This window comes from Drosophila hydei, unplaced genomic scaffold (assembly GCF_003285905.1).
Source record: "Drosophila hydei strain 15085-1641.00,03,60 unplaced genomic scaffold, DhydRS2 tig00000211-arrow-pilon, whole genome shotgun sequence".
Classification (NCBI taxonomy): Eukaryota; Metazoa; Arthropoda; class Insecta; order Diptera; family Drosophilidae; genus Drosophila; species Drosophila hydei.
Genome location: NW_022045685.1, coordinates 2112214 through 2131635, shown reverse-complemented (window position 1 = coordinate 2131635; position 19422 = coordinate 2112214). Strand labels below are relative to the sequence as shown.

Sequence of the window (19422 nt, the reverse complement as noted above, 5' to 3'; positions counted from 1 at the left end):
GTCCGCAGCGAAGGTCGTCGCTGGGTTTGCTTTGGGTTGGGTTCGGTTTGGTTTTGGATTTTGTTTTGGTTGAACTGGACAGAGAGACATGCCTCTTAATTAGCCGCTTATATTACGGACATTAACTCATTGTTGTTGTTGTTGTTATTATTGTCTCATTAGAGGCGACGCTTTCGTTGTGGCTAAGCGGGTGGCCAAACCCACAACTGGTTTCTTAAAAAAATACAGCAGAACTCCGCTTTGGAATCTTATTAACATTCTATTTTCATTCTTAATATTTTATTTTCAGCTTTATAGAAAGAGAAGTGTCTTTAAGTTTTTATAAACATGAAACAAGTTGATTTGGCCCAAATTTAAATTGAAATTGAAATTGAAACTTGGCAGAGACTCGTGTTGAATGTGTTCTGGATTAAGCTATTATAGCAGCTATATGAACAATCCATCATTATCTGCTATATCATAATGTTGCTCTAAAGCTAATCTGGGTCGCTTATGTTCTTCTATTTTCTCTTAAGCAAGCTCTTTAGCTCTTCAAGCTCTACTACACTGAGACTCTTTATATAATATAAAATTCTATAAGAAATCCATGCTGTGTTCTGACTTGTCTAATATATCTGTATATATCTGTATATCTGTATATCTGTATATATTCCTTATTCTACTCTAGAACCCATCCGTATCCCTATCCATAAACATTCATTTCTCCTTCTTTTCTTCTTCAATATACATACACAGCTAGGATTGTAAATCTCTTTTTAAATCTTGCCGATTTTTACATATTTGGTTCTCCATTTGCCCAGTCCATTAAAATTCACTTTGATCTTCGATGGCGGCTTTTACAACACTGGTTATGTGGGCTGGCTTGCATTTCGATGAGCTCAACGATTGCTATCTGCCATGCATTATGCATTAAGCACCCACAATATATATATATATATATATATATATATATATATATATATATATATATATATATATATATATATATATATTTGGCTTGATCTAGCGAGCAAGTTGCAGTCTTTAGAGTTGGCAACTTCGCTTTGGCTTGTCACGTAGGTCATAGAGCCGCAATTTCCCCATGCTTGGTCTTCTGGCCCAGAAGTGCTTACCAACTAGCATAAAAAACAATAACAACAACAACAACAATGACAATAATTTTTACAGCTAAACCGCAGCGCAGACAATAAGCTGCCCCTGCCCAGCCTAGCCCTGCGTCTGCCCCATCGCTTGTTCGCTGTTGCGTGCGCCAGTTGGCGGCGAATGCGGGGGTGACGCTGCCGGCTTTACCAATTAAAATGCGCGACATCACATGTGCAGCAGCATTTATTATAAATTTTTCGTTGGAATCGACTGAAAAATAGTTGGTAAAAAGACAAAAGCAAAAAAAAAGAAAAACTTTTAACGCAAATGGAGAGAAATAAAAGCGCATAAAGAATATAGCTGGATGCGTGACTAAAACGGGGGAGTGCGTAGCGCACTGAGGTCTTAACTGCTTGGTACAGTTGCCAACAGTTGTCTGCATGCGCGCCGCCGCCGCCTTCGCCTCCTTCCCACTCGCTCGCTTTATTTTTTTGTGCATGTTACAATGTTGTTAATATGACGCTTAGTAGTTGTCACACACACACATACACACACACACACACACATGGCAACCAAATATGCATTGACAATGTTTTTCAAATTGACGACACGAGTGATGGAGCGAGAGAGAGAGAGAGAGGGAGTGGGAGAGTGACTAGCAAAGTAAGTGAGATAGAGAGAGAGTGATTCTGACAGGGCTTAGTTAGATGACATGGGGACAGGCGGCGGGTAAGCTGGGAGCGTGTCGTTGTAAAATTATTGGCATGCGAACGATGCTGCAACGTTTATTAAATTTTTGAAGTGCCGCAAAGAGGGTGAACCATTGTCAAAGGGAGGCGGGCTGCGAAAATATACGTGTAGTGTGCGTGTGTGTGTGTTGGCGTGTGTGTGCGCCATTTTATGTTGTATTAATTTTACAACTTGCATTTTGTAACTTGCAACATGAGCATCATATATCATTATTTGCAGCCAAATGCGCTGCACTTAAAGTGTGTGTGTGTGTGTGTGTGTGTGAGTGCATCATGTTAAATGTACACACTGCTTTATGGCAGCTGCTGTGTTAATTTGCCATCAACTTGATTTTATTTTATGTAATTAAACCAGACGAAAGTCAAATTACCGTTGCATTGAATATATATATATTTATTAATTTTTATTTATTGCATTAATTTAAAGTTAATCAACCAATTGGCATTTAAACGAGTTACGCAATTTAATCGACAGCGATTTAACCCAACGATAAATAATTGAACATATACTCAGTCCACTTCGTTTATAAGTCATTCAGGTCGAATTAATTATTTAATTAAAAACAAACAGAAAACTCATCTAACTTTTATTTATAAACTATTCATGTTAAAGGGTTAAAAAAACAATTGAATTAATTATTTAAATTCTTTAATCTAAAAAACTGCAAAACATTTTTTGAATATTAATTTCTGTTTGATTTGTTTTTTGTATAATAATTTTTAATATAATTTATTAAAAAGTTAGAGGAAAAATGTTAAATAAAAAAGGCTCAGTCTCCTGCTTTGCTTGTCCTGCTGCTGCTGCTGCTCCTTCTCCTGCTGCTGCTGCCCTGATATATTAATCGAAAAGTTTACAAATCGTTGCTTTTAGCAGAATCCTTCGGGTCTCGACTTAAACTACTTGCTCCAACGAATGTGTTTGTCTGTGGCAAGTAGCAAGAGCTCAGGCACACACACGCACACACATCTATTTGATAATACATAAATACATTGTCTAATATTTGTGGATGCTTGGGGCAGAGCTGCGGAGCAGCTTAACTGTCGTCTAGGGGGCGGGTCTCGAAATTTGCTTTCTGTTGCCAGCTGCACTTGCAACATGCCGCACTTCATTGCAACTAAACAAGTTTGCTAACTATTTGAGTGAGTTTTCATGCGTCGTTGCCGTTGCCGCTTCCATTCTTATACTTATTTGGTCTGCTGTCTATAAACATGTATCTGAGTGTGTATGTGTGTGTGTGTGTGTGTGTGTGCGTGTTCTTTGTATCTGTGTGTGCATTAGCGAATTGTTGCAAAGACGTAAGGCTAAGCAAAGCAAAGAGTAAACACAAGACAATGAAGTCTGAAATAGGAACTGCACACATCCATTGGCAGACATGTATGTGTGTGTGTGTGTATGTGTGTGTGTGTTGCTCCATACTAAGCCGAGTCACAAGCATAGATAGTTACTGCAAAATACTTAGTATCTTTATCTGTATCTGTAAGTTACATACATATTGCTAAGAGGCTTATGATTCGAAAGCTTCAAAGTGCCGTCAGCAGGGCTAATGAGTTCCTTCAACTTGTAAACGAATTATAAAGCTAGCATCCATTTACCATATTTAGCTTTGGATACTATGCGCTGTTGCCGAATTTCAATTTAGTTTTAACTGCTTCGCTAACAAGTCTCTGAATTATTCTTGTGTTTATAAATAAGTACATATATCCAAAGTTCTGATGTCTTACTAAAGTGCGCTGTGGCCAAATTAAATTTTAGGGGCTTAACTTGCTTTTTGGGCGCTGTTGCCAAATTTCAGTATTAGTTTTCTTGACCTTTCATCGTGATTCTATAAGACTTAAGTGTTTAAATAATAAAAAAATGTAACATAAATCTTGGGTATGAAGAGTCATAAACATTGAGCTGCGGCGTTGCCAAATTTCATTGAAATTCTATATGAGTGGTTGCCAAACTGCATAGCTAAGCCAGGGCAGTTCTTTTTTCAGTGTGCGCTGTTGCCACACTTCATAACAGTCGTTAGGCCCACCATCCTGCCTTCAAAGTTCACACTTTAATGAAAATTGTTTGCCTAGAGCAAACTTTTGTTAAACATGCACTCCAAAGGCATCGTTCTAGCTTAAAGCTTCATTTTGTTAATAATATCTGAGCATTTTACTTGCGCTAAATACACTGTCAAGGTGCTGGACGCACTTCATTGCCTCCTGCTGTTTGCCAAACTCTAATTGAAAAGTAGTGTTGGAAAAGGACTAAATGCAATAGGCTGTAGGCTTACCAGAGTGCCTTGTTGTCGAATTTCAATTGCAAGTTTACACTGTTGCCGCTTTGCACCGCACTGCCACGGCGACTGTGAAATGAAAAAGGAAAAAGGAAGGTGCAGCTGCAGGCTCTCCAGTTAACCATGTCCAGCCCGTCTAATTGCTGACCAGCTGCACTCAAAGACCCATTTGCGACGTTGCCGAACTTCAATTAGCAACAATTTGCTGCAAAGTGCAGTTGGCCATGGCAAAGGGAAAAACAGAGCTTGCAACTGTGCCCTCAAGTGCACATTTTGTCAAATCAAAAACGGAATTTGAATTTCAATCAACTTAAATTAAATCAAAATTTGTAAAATGAAGTGCTCACTCTCACACACACACGCACGCACTCACACACACACAGATATTTATGTATATATATATATATACGCACAGCCATTTGCGAGTCACTTGAATGACTTGAACTGAAAACTCTCAACTTCAATTCCAATTTCATGGGCAGCAGCCAGTTGTTGTCCTTGTCGTCGTCGTCGTCGTTGTCCTCGTCGTTTTCGTAATCAGCACAAAATTTGAATATAATTCTCATGAATGCCCGGAGAGTTGTGTGCTCTGGTCTGGTCTGGTCTGGTCGGATTTGGCTTGGTCTTGGGCTCCAAGGGTCTTGGCCTTGGCGCACCCTTCGACCACAGCAGCAGCAAGCAAATGTTGAGCATTTTCAGAGCTGGGCACGCGGGTCGCTTTTTAGCCACAAAAATTCACAGCAAAGAAAAGTCGACAAATGCACTCGATGTTGTTGTAGACCTGCATGTGCTTCAAAAGCCATCAGGCAATGGCCAAGCCAAGCAGCCATCATCTGGCTGAGACTTCATTCTTTGCAGCCAGCCAGAGAGCGAGTCGGACTGTTGTCTGTCCGGTCTGTCTGGTCTGTCGGTTACGGTTACGGTTTTTGGTTTTTGCCTCAGACAATTTCGATGGGGGAACATCGGCAGAAACCGCACAAAAGATGAAAGGCAAAAATGCCCTTACACTTTGATGATTGCAATGATGCTTCCTATGTCAACCAGTGAAACTCCATATTTAGTTCCCTTCCAGTTCGCTTCTCTGCCTCTTTTTTGGTTTGTTTTGGGGCCGAGTTGCTGGCCTGATTAAACATTGCACACACGTAATCGCAATTGACGCCCCAGATTCGCGCACCTGTTGTTGCTGGTAACATGCTGCCCCACCTCATGAAAGAGTTGGCTTAGTTAAACTGACAGCTAGTTGTAGTTATCCAGTTATCCAGCTAGCCAGTTCTCCATTTGCCCAGCTCTCGTTACCCCAATTCTCGTTCACAACTGTCGACTGTCAAAGTGGTTCGCTTTGATTTCTTCTGCTTTTCAGCTTTCCGCGCGGCACGTTTCCATTCGATGGCCATAAATTTGCTTTGCAATTGAATACGATTTACCTATATAAATAATGTATTAGAAGAATATGCAAATTTATTTTAAATTGTGACCAAATACATGTGGGTATATATACATATATATATACAGTGCGCGCCAAAACTATGCAGACCTCGGTCAAGAGCTATTTTTAAATATTTCAGTTGGAACTTTTGAGCAATTTCAATTCTTTTTGGGATTAGATTAGCTTATAATCTTATATCTTTAAGCTGCCTTTCCTTCATATTACAGGGTATTTTTCGCGTTATAAAAATATGTTTTCATTTGTATAAATTTCAATCTGCCTTCTTCTCATGCCTTTTGCAGCTGCAGCCACTCGCCTAAATGTCTGACGAAGTGCCTTTGGGACGTTTATCGCAAATTTTTGATACACTAACCAACTTACAACAACAACAACAGCAACAACATCAGCAGCAGCAGCAGCAACAACAACAGCAGCAGCAGCAGCAGTTGCATCTGCAGCAGCAGGCAGCAGTAGCGGAGCAGCTGCGTCGACGCTCTGCCTCGTCGTCGCCCTCGCCGTCGGCTAGCGCCTCGGCGTCCTCATCGGGCCGTGCCACGCCCGCCGCCGCTCTGGGCGTGGCCGCGACACAGACATTGTATTACACACACACGCACAACTATTTTCTGCGGCCGCAAGATGGCGCTAGCTACTTGCATACGTTCCCCGCCACAGCCGCCGCGCAGCATTCGTCGCACTTCTATCAGCAGCATCAACAGATGCAGCATCAACAGCAGCTGCAACTGCAGCATCAGTTGCAGCAGCCGCCTTCGCTGCCCGGCCGACTATCGGGCTCTGGCTCCGGCTCGGCGTCCGGTTCTGCCTCCGGCTCCGGCACGCAGTCGCTGCACGCCTCACCGCTGCTGGCCAAGCGTGCCACCTCGTTTAGCGGCCAGATGCCGCTGACGCGTGCCGCCCAGCTGCACGAAGCACGTCTGGTGGCCGCCTCGACGCCCAACAGTCCGCGGCTAATGCCGCGACGCGCGCCACGCCCGCCGCCCATACCGGCCAAGCCGGCCAAAGAGCTAAATGCCTCGAGCGGTGCAGCCAACGTGCCTACGCATTCACTGAATCCTGTGCTCGCTGCTTTGGATGCACCCGACGCGCCTTGGCCGCACTTCTCGTCACTCACCGAGCACCTGGACGTGCATCAGCTGAACAACTATGGCCAGGCATTGCCCGAAGTGGGTGACAGAGCTCTCGGCTTTAAAGTGTTTATCTTGATCGCTCTAATCTCGCTTTTGCAGATCAACTGGCAGGAGCGCTGCTTGGAGCTGCAATTGGAGCTGCATCGATCCAAGAATCAGGCGGGTCGCATTCGGGATATGCTGCGAGAAAAGGTAAGTCTCAAAAGTTTTCCAATAAATCGAACTGTGAATCGGTCCAGATGAGCTGCTTCTGGTTCTGATTCAGAATTCCACGGCTTCAATTCGTATTGATTCGGCTTTAGGGAACTTATTAAAATGGAACTAGTTATAATTTGCTGTCGGAATCGTTACTATCTGAACTGGCGCTTTTATTAAAGTGGAACTGGTTCTTTAGCATCTTAATAGTTCATTCTCCAACTCCCAAAAAAAACCAAAGCTGAGTCTTCAAGATAAACAAGCTGCGAGGGAAAGAAAAGCAAAGTTTTTAATTAATTTGAACTAGTTCTTTTCAGATTCTCTAGCTTATATCTTATATTTGATATGATTTATGAGTATATATTTCATTTGATGCTATGCAAATTGTTCATTCTTAAAGCTTTTGAGTATTTGAATGAACTGTACAAATGATTTCAAGCTGGTTCCGTTCCCGATAAGTTCATGGAACTACAGGATATAGGATGGATGCTTGGGGGACTTCTTGATTAGTGCAAATGAGTTATTAAGTGAGAAACAAGAAGACAACAAAAAAAAAGGACAAAGTGACGCACAGACACATTAATTACACACACACAGACACAGGCACACACACGCAGACACATAGACAAACACAGTCTAATGTATATCTTGCGCTTAATGATGATTTATGGTGCCCATGGTTAAAACATTTTTATGAGGACCCCTTACAATTATCAGGCCAAAAAGTAATCTACTTGCCAGGAACCAAAACCGCGCGCGCCGCACAGCTCTCGGCTAGCTGCCCCCTGCCCCTCTTCACTACACTTCGCTTCCTGCCTTGCCCTTGGCTAATTTGTGGCGGAAATAGTGCAGCTGTGAGTTGACAATATCTCTGCTTACATGTGTGTGTGTGTGTGTGTGAGTTCTTTTATAATTAGCCTAATTAAGTCATTAGGCATTTGGCCAAAATAACAGCAGCAGCAGCAGCAGCTCTCTGCGGCCCTCGCAGCCTTATCCCACGGCATTGTCATTAGGCTTATTGGCAGCGCCATCTAGCGGCGCATTAATGCAAAAACTATATGAATTATTAAAATGTAGCACTAAAGCGAGTGGCTGCTGCTGCTGCGCATGTATATGTCTGTGTGTGCGAGCGGGTATTACTTTCATCTCGGCACACATGGCGCTTGATATATACGCGATACATGGACATGAGTCATGACATAAATTAATTACACTTCAATGATTTTTGCTGCATGAATTATGCATGAGCCGAGCGCCCCGCCGTTCACAGTCCATGCCCCAGCCCATGCTGTAGCGATCTTCTCCACTGAGTTCATAACAGATATATATGTGATATATATATATAAATGAATATATATATATATATATATATATTGTTAAATATAGAGTTATGTCTTCTTTTTTGTATTTGTTCATTTAATGCTGCTGCATCAATGTTTGCTGTCTAATATCTGAGAACTGTTCTGAATATGCATCTATTATGAATGAGTCTTGACACATGTGCTGCCAGCCTGCGCTGATTTCAAATGCCTTTCTGCAAATGTTTTGTTTCTGCTGTGCTTGGGCTGAGTTGACGAGTAACCCGAAATGACCTGCTCGAAAGTTGCTCTCTTTGTTGTTCTTCATTATGTTAGGCGTTTCTCCAGCAGGTGTGTTCAGGTGTGTTCGTGCGTGTGTGTGAGCGGCGCCTATTGCTATGCAATGGAAAGTTGGCCAGCCATTGTTGACTTTTGAAAAGGTAGCGCGGGTGGCCCAGCTGCTCGGTGAGATGAGTCGGGTAAATGCATTCGTTTGCTTTGTGCAATGCTGCATGTCGCTTTTAATGAAAGAATGAAAAACAAACACTGCCGGCTGTCAACGACTGTACAATGCCCGCTCCGCTGCAATTATAAACGCGTATATATATTCCAATTATGCTGTTCACACAGACCAATATGCTCTTCTGCTTCATATTGAAACGAATTGAATGTGAATGCTTGAGTGAGTGGGCAAAGCGTACCTTGAGAGCAGCTCCTGCTGACCAGAGAGCATTCGAAATGCTGCTGCAACACTTTTCAATATTTAATTGGCAGCGAACACAAAAAAAAAAACACGCATAACTACATATCAAAGCAGAGCACAAACGAGCAGCTGCTCTGCTTGACTGGAGCCATGGGAGCACCTAAGTAATTCAAACTATCAAGATTGAGTGCTCAACTTGGATAGTAAATTTGATATTTGTGGGCTTGAAGTTATATCAATTTTGAGCTATATTCAAAAAAGTTTTCAAATTTTATTTCAGATTTTGAAAGATTTTCTGCTTCACGTGCACCATTGAAGCTAAATATTTTCTACATCATGCGAGCTATAGGCTTACCACTTTTTTCTATTTTACTCTGTTATATTCACATTTAAATAAAATGATTTTGAATTCTAAATCTTTTCTGAAAATTTAAAAAAAATTTAGAAGTTTTCTTAAAATTAAATTTGATATTTTAATTTCAGTTCAGGTTGAAGCTTGCTAATATGCCATTCGGCAACTTGTTTACAGGATATCAAAAATATCAAAACTGAGCCAAATTGGAATAAATAACAACTCGAACGACTAAAAGTATGCAATGAATATTTTATTTGTGTTTTATGCATTTGCCATTTGCTATTTGCTGTTTGCTGTTTGCTGTTTGCAGCTCGCCTTTTGCCTTTTGTCGCCCATTTTTTTGAGCTGCTCGATTTTTGTTGCCTCACGACTACGGGCAACTTGCAACTTGCAACTTTTTGACGCAGCTGCAGCTGCAGCCTCAGCAGCAAGCGCTCAAGTGCAGCAAATTTTTGTCATCATAAATTTTAAATTAGTTGCAGCAAAAGTTGCTGTTGGCCCCTGCAAACATTATTATGATATTTATTTATAATTTATTTTTTTGCAGCTTTTATTTCATTTTAGTTTTTACTTTCCATACAGTATAATTTTTTTTTTGTTATTTTCGAAAATCCTTTTTAAATATTAAGAAATTCTAGAGAGAGAAAATGCTTTTATCTGAGTGCTCGCAAATATGCAAATTTTGGCGAGTAGAACAAAATTGTTGGGCTGTCGCTCACTTTTCGCAATGTCACAGCCAAGAGACAGCAAGCCAGAGATAGATAGAGGGAAAGAGCCAGAGAGAGGGAGATAGCGTGAGTGGAGCCGTTGGCTATTGGGCAGCTGAAGGATAGGAGCACATCGAAAGAGCAATCAAAAGAGGCGTTAAGCTAAAAACCACAACATCGACTGGGCAACTACCAAATGTTCTTGGCAACAATGTGCATGCCGTGAAATTATGGCCAAGCATATTGCAACATTCTTGTACGACAATAAAATTCAAGTTTATTGCCCAGCCCAACTCAAACCCGAAGTCGAAGTTCACAGACCCAGCCAAACAACTGGCCAACCAGGCAAAGAAATTGGCCGAAAAAGAACACCGAATGCATAAAGTTTTACGGAGCTGGCCACACAATATCACATTTACAGCGCTGCGACGTTGCCAAACTTCACTTGTTTTTTCTCCCCCACTCGTTTTAATGCTAGGCGAACGGAAAAAAGTGTAATAAAAATAAAAAAGTGTAATAAATAATAAACATAAATATTAGTACAATTTCTTTTTATGAAATTTAAATAATCCATTAATTGTTGCGTTGCCAAACTTCACAAAGTAAATACAATTTTGATATGCTTTATATATATACTTAATTTATCTGGTTTAAACCAACTGAGAATATAAATCTCTACATTTGCTATGTTGCCGCACTTCACTGAGCCCAGACTTACAGTCATATTTATACGCTTGGCACAATTGAAGCTCGCAGATAAAGAACTCTTTTAACAATTTACTTCGTGCACTTTCATATTAGCAAACTTGTGCATCGAACTTTGTCAAGAGATCACTTGAGTGAAGTGGATTTATCATATTGTTCCAGTAAGTTGAACTGAAGCGCTCAGCCAGTTCACTTGCTACACCCTGTATGAATTGCAAGTGCTTTAGAAGAGGTATAACCAAAGGTGGATAACCCCATAAAGTGTAGACATAATCTTGATCAGCAGCACAAGTTTTGTCTGTATGAATATATAAGAGTTTACACATAGTTGACCGACATACGAGCTAGAGACTTGAAGTTATACATGAGGTTCTTTTAAAGCACACCCGCAACAAGTTTGTTTCAAATAATCTATAAATCGTATATTTCTATCGATCAAAATATCGATAATATTAGCTTATCTGTCTGTCTCTTCATTTGTATAAACTCATGACTCTTAGAAACTAAACGATGAGTGATAATTTAAACAAGGACATCGATAAGCATCGATATCTTATATTTTTATCGATCAAAATGTCGATAATATTAGCTTGAACTTATCGAATCAGTCTCTTTATTTGTATAAACTCATGACTCTTAGAAACTAAACGATGAGTGATAATTTAAACAAGAAAATCGATAAGCACCGATATCGATAATCCTTGTTTGATTATCTCTGTGTTTTTATAAGACTTGGATGGCGTATAGAGGCTTACGTATAATATAAATGCATCCAGAATAGATCCATTGTGGGGCTTCTCTGTCCATATTTTCGCGACTGTTTGGCAACAATTCCAGGGTATCATCTAGTCGTGCACAGCCAATCGGAGCATTCTTATTAGGATTCCAGTTGAAGTGTACTTAGTGCTGTGCAACGTTTCAGCGGCTTTCTGGTGTTAAGGCGAGCTTTTAAGAAATTGCTGGGATGGCCGCAGCGCCATCTTGCCTCTGCCACTCAAGTGGCATCGGTCGTCCTTCAAATGGAGCCCGTGCACATTGTTATGAAATTTTGTTTGACAATTGCCAATGGCTTGCTTTGTCTAACATCTCGCTCTCTCTCCATCTCTCTCTTGCTCTTTGGTGTTTTTTATATGACCGTCATGGCCGTAAATGGGCCTCAATAAATCTGCAATGCCAGCGGCCCAGTTGCTAGTGATTGCACATTGGACACACACGCCGCAGTCACCGTCAAACAGGCTGGCACCAAAAGTGGCCACATTAGTGCCATAAGCCATAAGCTATCAGCCATGCCATGTGTACATCTGTGGGTGTGTGTGTGTGTGTGTGATTGTGCGTGCGTGTTAACGCGTGGAAAGCCGCGCTTAGAGGCATCGCCCGCCATTTCAATTTCCACAGTGGACCGCAAAGGCCCAAATACGAATGAAACGTTGACAAAAGTTTCTGTCCTGACGTCGATTAAAACCGGATGCAGCTGAATATCCATGCCATAAACAAGTCGCAGAGGGACGAGCAAATATTGACAGACTACCACATACCCTCTAATTGACGGAGAAAGTTAGCAAAGAGCAAAGAGAGAAGTGCAAATCTCCAAGGGAATTCCTCTAGAAATGCAACCTAGAATATAAGAGAGAAAGCGAGAATTGCACCATGTGGGCGACACAGAGAGAGCATTTGATTGGATAGCAATAAGTGGTGCTATGCTAATAAGTCCTATAAAAAATTAGTCTGTAAGAAATTTATCAATTTCAATAATCAAACTATTTTAAAACCGAGTAAAAACTCTTCAACATGTTGCACAAGCAAAGTTTGCCAACTCTGCGTCTGTCTGGCGTTCTTTTGCTGCCTTGGCATTTTATAGGGTATGTGCTATCATGGCAGCAAACAACAATGGGCACACGTAGCCCGGTGCAACAGTCGCATCTGTCAGGACTGTCATTTGGTTGCGTTTTGGTCGTTGACTGCGCTGCTGTGGGCCACGCCTTTCTGTAACAATGCAGCATCCGACAGCAACCAGATAGGCGCCTATAAGCATGCAATGCGCTGATTTCGCACACACACGTTGCATGTGGCATTATTGCATAGCAGGAGGCGTCGCCTTTGTTTATGCGCATTATACGGCGGGGAAATTGAAAATGTTGCGATGCTTGTGCAGCTCAGCCGGAAGGATGTCTCATGTGCCATGTCCTGTTGCAAGAGTTGTTGGACTTTACTCAAATTGCCTTTTTGCATGCTTAACGATAATATAGCAAATATAAGCATAACGATAATATAATAGTCTCAACTTGACTACCCTTTGTGAAGGGGCACACTGCGAGAGGTTTCTTTAATAGCACAATGTTTATATATATATATAAATATATTCTTGAGTAGTTTCCTAACTTGCCATACAAATAAATCGTAGTTAAGACTTAATGCAATTATATTGCAGATCATATTGCCTTCTAGCTTAGTTCATTATTGATATCTTGTCACATTTTCTGCGCTCAATTTTATTTTACTTACTCTCTTGTTGGGCAATAAGCTCTCCGTGCTCCACTCTGTGGCAAGGGTATTTTCAATTTGGGCAATCAAATTTCTTGGAATTTCATAAAATGCTTATTCGAGCTTAATAACGTTTTATTGACTCTGCACAGTGTCTAAGCCCTTTAAAAGGTTTTGGATGGCGGCCATGGCGAAATGAGGGTTGAGTTTGGATGCATCAAAATCGTCGTGAATCTGGGGACACTTGTCGGGGCGGCATGTTTAATTAAAAATTGTCGGCAGCTGCGTGTCTGGGCATAAATTGCGCATCGAGCCTGTCAAATGGACCAAAATTTGCTCAACTATTTGAGCAATTAGACCAGGCGGAGCTGCGTATGGCATTTTGCGTATAATTAATTGGTAGCCGAAATGCATTGCATACTTTTGTGCGTCAATGGGTTAAGCAATGCCCTCTCTCCCGCTCTCGCTGCCTCTGTCTCTGTCTCTGTTTTCCTGTTGGCCTGGCATATTCTCATGCCCGATTTTCGTTGTGGGTCGTCGTTGTAGATTCTTCTGCTAGGTTTCTGTTTATGACAACTTTCAAATATGCACAGACACATGTGTGCGCGCGTGTGTGTGTGTGTGTGGAGCAACATGTGCTGCCTACTTTTCGGCGTCGGCTGTCTGGCAAGTTGGCCAGGCAGGCGACAACATTCGAAGGCAACTAACTGCCAAGCGACTGCGGCCTGCAAAATTAATGGCCATCAGTCGCATAATAAATGAAGCAATGTCTTTTTGCGCCACGCCCACACGACAAGACAAAAAGTTGTAAAGTTTTGTGTCTAAGGCCCGCATGCTTCGGACACCAGGCGGGCGACGCGTACGCCCGAGGGGCGTGGCGCGCTCTCTGCCACAGCCATGTGCCAGCGACAAGGACAACTCATTTTGTGTATGCAGCGCACACATGTTGGCCACGCTCGTTTATTCATTTGAATTATTCCCAAAAGCGCATTTAATTTTAATTATGCGTGACAATGCCTCATACAGAATGCCGCCAAGCGACTAACCACCCGCCCCCCATGGCCATGCCCCACATGACGCGCATGGCCTGGCCCGCTGTAGTCGCATATTGCGCGCCCATTGCTGTTGCTCGAGCACTGCGCTCGGGCACAAGCAGCACTCAAAACTAACTCTGAGCAGCTCCTTTGTTTCATTCAGCCCATAATCCTGGCCACGCCCACACATTTGAATAGTGCAACTCGAAATACCGTGAATTATTACAAGTTTTACTTTTTATTTTTGTAAATGAATTGAAATCCCGCTGAAGCGGTACGAATTTAGCACACAGTAAACAATAGGAAATAAGCAGAACAGCAAAAATGTCATAACAATAAGAACAAAAGACGAATGTAGCAATTGTGAATGCTCGACTGGCGTATACCCTAACTGTATCAAGTCGCCAATACCAAAAGTGCAAACTAAGAAAGTCAGAAAAGTCTATTGGCTAATGCCCTGTCATCACGGCATATTAAACTAGATAACACAGCTGACAAATACCCTGTCTTGAGCGGCACACCTGCCAAATACCCTATCTATGCACAAGGAACAAAATTTGCTTAACTTCAAATTTAAACTCAAACTCTTTTAGTCAAGCCCTTCAGCAGCTACACCTGCTAGCTACAGGGTATTAGATTCAAATAAATATTTCAAGGCAAAAATATATTTCTTTGTGTTGTTGTTGTTGTTGTTGTTGTTGCTGTCCTTTTTATCTGCTGTTATTTTATATTTCTGTTTTTTGTCCAGCTTTCTTTTGAGCTCAACTGAAAGTGAGTTGATTTGGGGCCGAGCTGTCCCCTCTGGCAGGGGGCGTGTTGGCCATGCTTGACTTATGCGCTTGCCTTGCTGCTGGCGACAGCATTTGAATGTGGGGCAGCAGCAGCTGAAGCGATTGGCCAAAAGGAGTGGCAGAGGGGGCAGAACTGGCGGAAAATTACAGACGGAAAAAGCAGCGACGGCAGTGGAACTGTTAAACAGCTAACTTAGCTTAGATCGTCAGAGATAGGCACAGCTTACGAGTAAGGCTTTATAGATATATAATGTAGTATCACCTACACGATCTTCGATATCAATCATTATCTGGCTTATACTATCTCAAGTGTTTTTTTGAACACTTTAGAGTTGCGTTGATGCCCACTGTGCGCTGTTAATTCGTTTGCTGTAAGCTTTTAGGCGCATGTCTTAAATATGTTGCATGTATGCTTTTCACTTTGCAAGTGGAGGGGGCGGTCGCAAAACGAAATGGAAAAATAAAATGTAAAAAAGCTAATAAATATGTGAGAGCAAACGGGCAAAGTGGTCGCTAGGAAATGTCCTTTTTCTTGTTCTGCCGCCGTTGCCTATTTTGGTGCGGTCGAAGCATAAAACATGATTATGAACGAGCTACGGACTTGTGCCTGCAATTAAGGCAACCTACGTCTTGTCACCGCCCATTCGGCTCTCCGCTCGCCAAACTTCGCACACAAACCGCACTAAAGTTGTGTGTTAAGCGGCTTTTGGCTGCGTATTTAAGCCGTTTATGTTGTTACGTGTTACAGCGAAATACACACGACTTACACACACACACACACACTCACAAGATGTACACCCTTGGCCATGGGCCGTATGTCAGCTGCAATTTGCCAGGATCGGCGGTCTGACTAAAGCAGCAGCAGCGAAAGCAACACTCAAACTAATGCCGAAAAATGATATTAAGCGGATTGCCCGACGACAATGTGAAACACTGCGCCATTGCCATAGCGCAGTTCGGTTCAACTCCCAGAGTCGTCTCAAATTTATGAAAAACTATGTGAAAAGGCAACACAACAGCAGCAACAACTACAAGAAGCAAACAGCAAACACCAATAATACTTATGACCACACACTAGCTGTAGCTATATGGCCGTAGAGCTCTGCTCTCGGCAGGGGCATGCGGCACTTGTGTAGGTAGTTTCAATGTTACGCCAGGCACTGCCATATATATTTATGGGCACGGGATTAAAAAGGATATTAGCCAGTTGTCGCCAGTGCTCCAGTTAAACAAGTGCTAACAATAGCCATAACAGATGCTCGTATAGCATAACAGGCGACTAAAGGTGAATGAAACGATGTGGTTGAAAAGTAAATGAAGCTATATAACTATAGAGATGTGGATACGGCAAGGGATATTCATAGATAGTAGACTAAATTAATAATAAAATTTAAAAACACAATCGCGATCAGTCGTTCGACCTGTAAAGACGTGAATTCGAACAGCCTTCGCTTAAGCTCTACTGCTGCAGAGTTCTAAAAATAGAACTTTGCGGTGCATTCTTCAACGCAACAGCAACAAAAACCGCACACGCAGCGTTTTCTTATCGCTTGCTTCCGCGTAACTCAATTGCTTTAATTGCAATTTACGAAATTTCGTCGCTTGGCGCGAGTGCGCCTGCACTCAAAAGCACAATCCGCGATGACATCTAATGTCAATAACCTCGCTACAGCTGTAAAGGTAAATGCAGAAATGCAAGCCCAGCTTAACGTTGTGATGGCAAATAGGCAAGCCTCCATCATGCCAATAAACTCAAAAATAGATATCGCCTCCGTGCAAGGCATCACTAACAACAAAAACACGAAACGTAAACAGCCAAATTCACCAAAAACCATCAAGAAAAGGCTCATCTTCGACGAACCAAGCACCAGCAATGCAGCATTAATATCAGAAAATCGATTTTCACTGCTCGTAGAAGAAGATGAAGACTACAGCGAATCACCTGTAGCTCCAGAAGCCCCAGTATTGACCGACCAGCAAACTACTCCGAAACCTCGTCCGCCCCCCATATGGTGTCCAAACATCAAGTCTGTGGCCCTACTTCAACAGATAATAGATAAAGTAATTGATGCTAAATCATACGTAATTAAGCCAAAGAAGAATAACATAGGTGTATTAACCCAATGCAGTGAGGACTATCGCAGAGTTATAGACCACTTTACTAAGCTGGAATTGGAGTTCCACTGCTACCAGCTTAAGGAGGACAAACCATATAGAGTCGTGTTCAAAGGGCTTCACTCCAGCACTGATACAACACTAATTAAAAAGGAATTGGAAACCAAAGGCCACACAATTACAAATGTGCACAACCCACTGAGCCGTATGGACAAAACACCGCTAAATATATTTTTTGTTGACGTGGCTCAGGCCCCCAACAACAAAGAAATTTTGGACATTCGAGTTGTCTGCAGGCAACGCTGCACAGTGGAACTGCCAAGAAGATACAACGACCTGACACAATGCCATCGCTGTCAAGAATTTGGACACACACAACGCTACTGCCACAAAGCTCCCAGATGTGTGCGTTGCGCCGGGAAACACGCATCCAAAGACTGCACCCGCGAAAAGGACCAGGCACCAACTTGTGTGCACTGTGAGTTACAGCACCCAGCCAACTATAAGGGCTGCCAAGTATACAAGCGGTTGCGCAAATTGCAATCCCCAGCACAAAAAAGGAGTCCCACACAAACACCGTCTACGGGTCCGAGTACTGCTTCCGAAATTACAAGGCCCCGGAGCATTACCCAAGCCACGAGCTTTGCAACGCCTATTAGTGGTGTTTCTTACGCACAGGCCGCTAGAGGTGGACCGTCAAATAAGAATACCACAAGTGACACTTTGTTCACTGAAATGCTTCAGCAACAACAACGTCAGTTTGACGCAATTAATGCCGAGCTCAAAGCGATGCGAGAAGTACAATCCCAACAAGCAACCATGCTAAACAGTTTAATGGCCATCATAACCAAGCTTGCCTACAAATAATGGCTTTACGTGTGGGTATCTGGAACGCCAATGGCCTGAGAAACAAGACTCAGGAACTGGCTGCGTTTCTCTCACAAGAAAACATAGATATAATGTTAATAACAGAAACTCATGAGTGCCCCACTACACAAATTTTCGGATACGAACACTATCAGGCTCATGGTGAAGGAGCAAACTGCTTTGGTGGATCCTCAATCCTCATACGAGCAACAATACCGCATACACCTTTACTGCCAATTTGCAACGCAACAATGCAGGTCTCAGCCATCACCCTGCCTACGTCTATTGGAGCGATCGAAGTTGCGTCAATTTATCTTCCGCCAAACACTGGTCTGTGTGATCATCACATGGAACAGGTTCTAGGCCAAAGGTTGAATAAGACCCTCATCGGCGGCGACTGGAATGGATGGCACCCATTTTGGGGAAGCAATAGTGCGAATCGTCGCGGAGAAGTCATATTTGAGGCGATTCAAAACTTACAATTCAGCATATTGGCGACTGGAGCCCCCACCCGTTACCCAATTAATGGACACAGGCCCTCGGCAATCGACTTCGCTGTCTACAAAGGCATCTGTGACCGGCAATTGACCATTGAAGAATCCTTGGACCTATCCTCTGACCACCTGCCACTAATAGTCACAATCCACGCGCAGCCACAGCCCTTGCCCATTAGGAAACAACTACTGCCAGCAGGATCAGATTTAGGAGTCTTTAGGCGCGAGCTCCATTACTCTTTGCACATAGAAATGGAACTTAACACTCCTGAAGACGTGGACTACGCAGCAAACAAACTGCAGGAAGAAATAGTCAAAGCTGCGCACCAAGCCGCCCCACCATCTTGCCAAACAAGACAACAGTCTCCGTACAACATCCCCCTCACCTTGGAGGCCCAACACCTACTAATACACAAAAGATGGGCCAGGAGACGCTGGTTAAGATTACGCACGCCTGATGCCAAATCCATGTACAACGAAGCCACGAGGCATCTTAAAGCTGCTCTCGCCCTGCTTCAAAAGAGGTGTATCAGCGATGCGCTGGTACGAGCTGAATCGCCCACTGACGCAGAGTTTCAATTATGGAAATTTACAAGAAAGCTCAAACGGCAGCCAATACGACGTCATCCCATTCGGAGCATTTCTGGTTCCTGGCACATTGGAGACGAAGCTCAAGCTGAGGCTTTTGCAAACCACCTTCAAGACCAATTCACGCCGGTGATTACCGCAGAGGCCTCAGAAATCGAAGCAACAGAAGACATCGTTCTCTCGCCCCTCCCAGCTGAAGACCAGATAACTGGATGTACAAAAGAAGAGGTTCTTGAACACATCAGAAGAGTGAAGGCAAAAAAATCCCCTGGATATGATCTAATAAACGGCAGAGTCCTTAGAGCACTGCCTGACTCCACCATAGACTACATAACTATGGTGTACAACGCCATGCTCCGCATCCGGCACTTTCCAGCCTGCTGGAAGCGCGCCGTGATTGTGATGATTCCTAAGCC

At 42.7% G+C, this 19422-nt stretch overlaps 1 protein-coding gene across 6 annotated transcripts in view; it reads left to right on the top strand.

Moving 5' to 3' along the window:
- Positions 1 to 19422, top strand: part of LOC111601957 (uncharacterized protein CG43867) — a 125912-nt gene that overhangs the window by 11992 nt on the left and 94498 nt on the right. For all 6 annotated transcript variants that reach the window (XM_023318827.2, XM_023318828.2, XM_023318826.2 and 3 more), the window contains exons 2-3: positions 5831 to 6709; positions 6773 to 6865. In XM_023318827.2, coding sequence (XP_023174595.2) covers positions 5849 to 6709; positions 6773 to 6865 — 954 coding nt within the window. In that variant the 5' untranslated portion in view covers positions 5831 to 5848. The remainder of the gene's footprint in view (positions 1 to 5830; positions 6710 to 6772; positions 6866 to 19422) is intronic.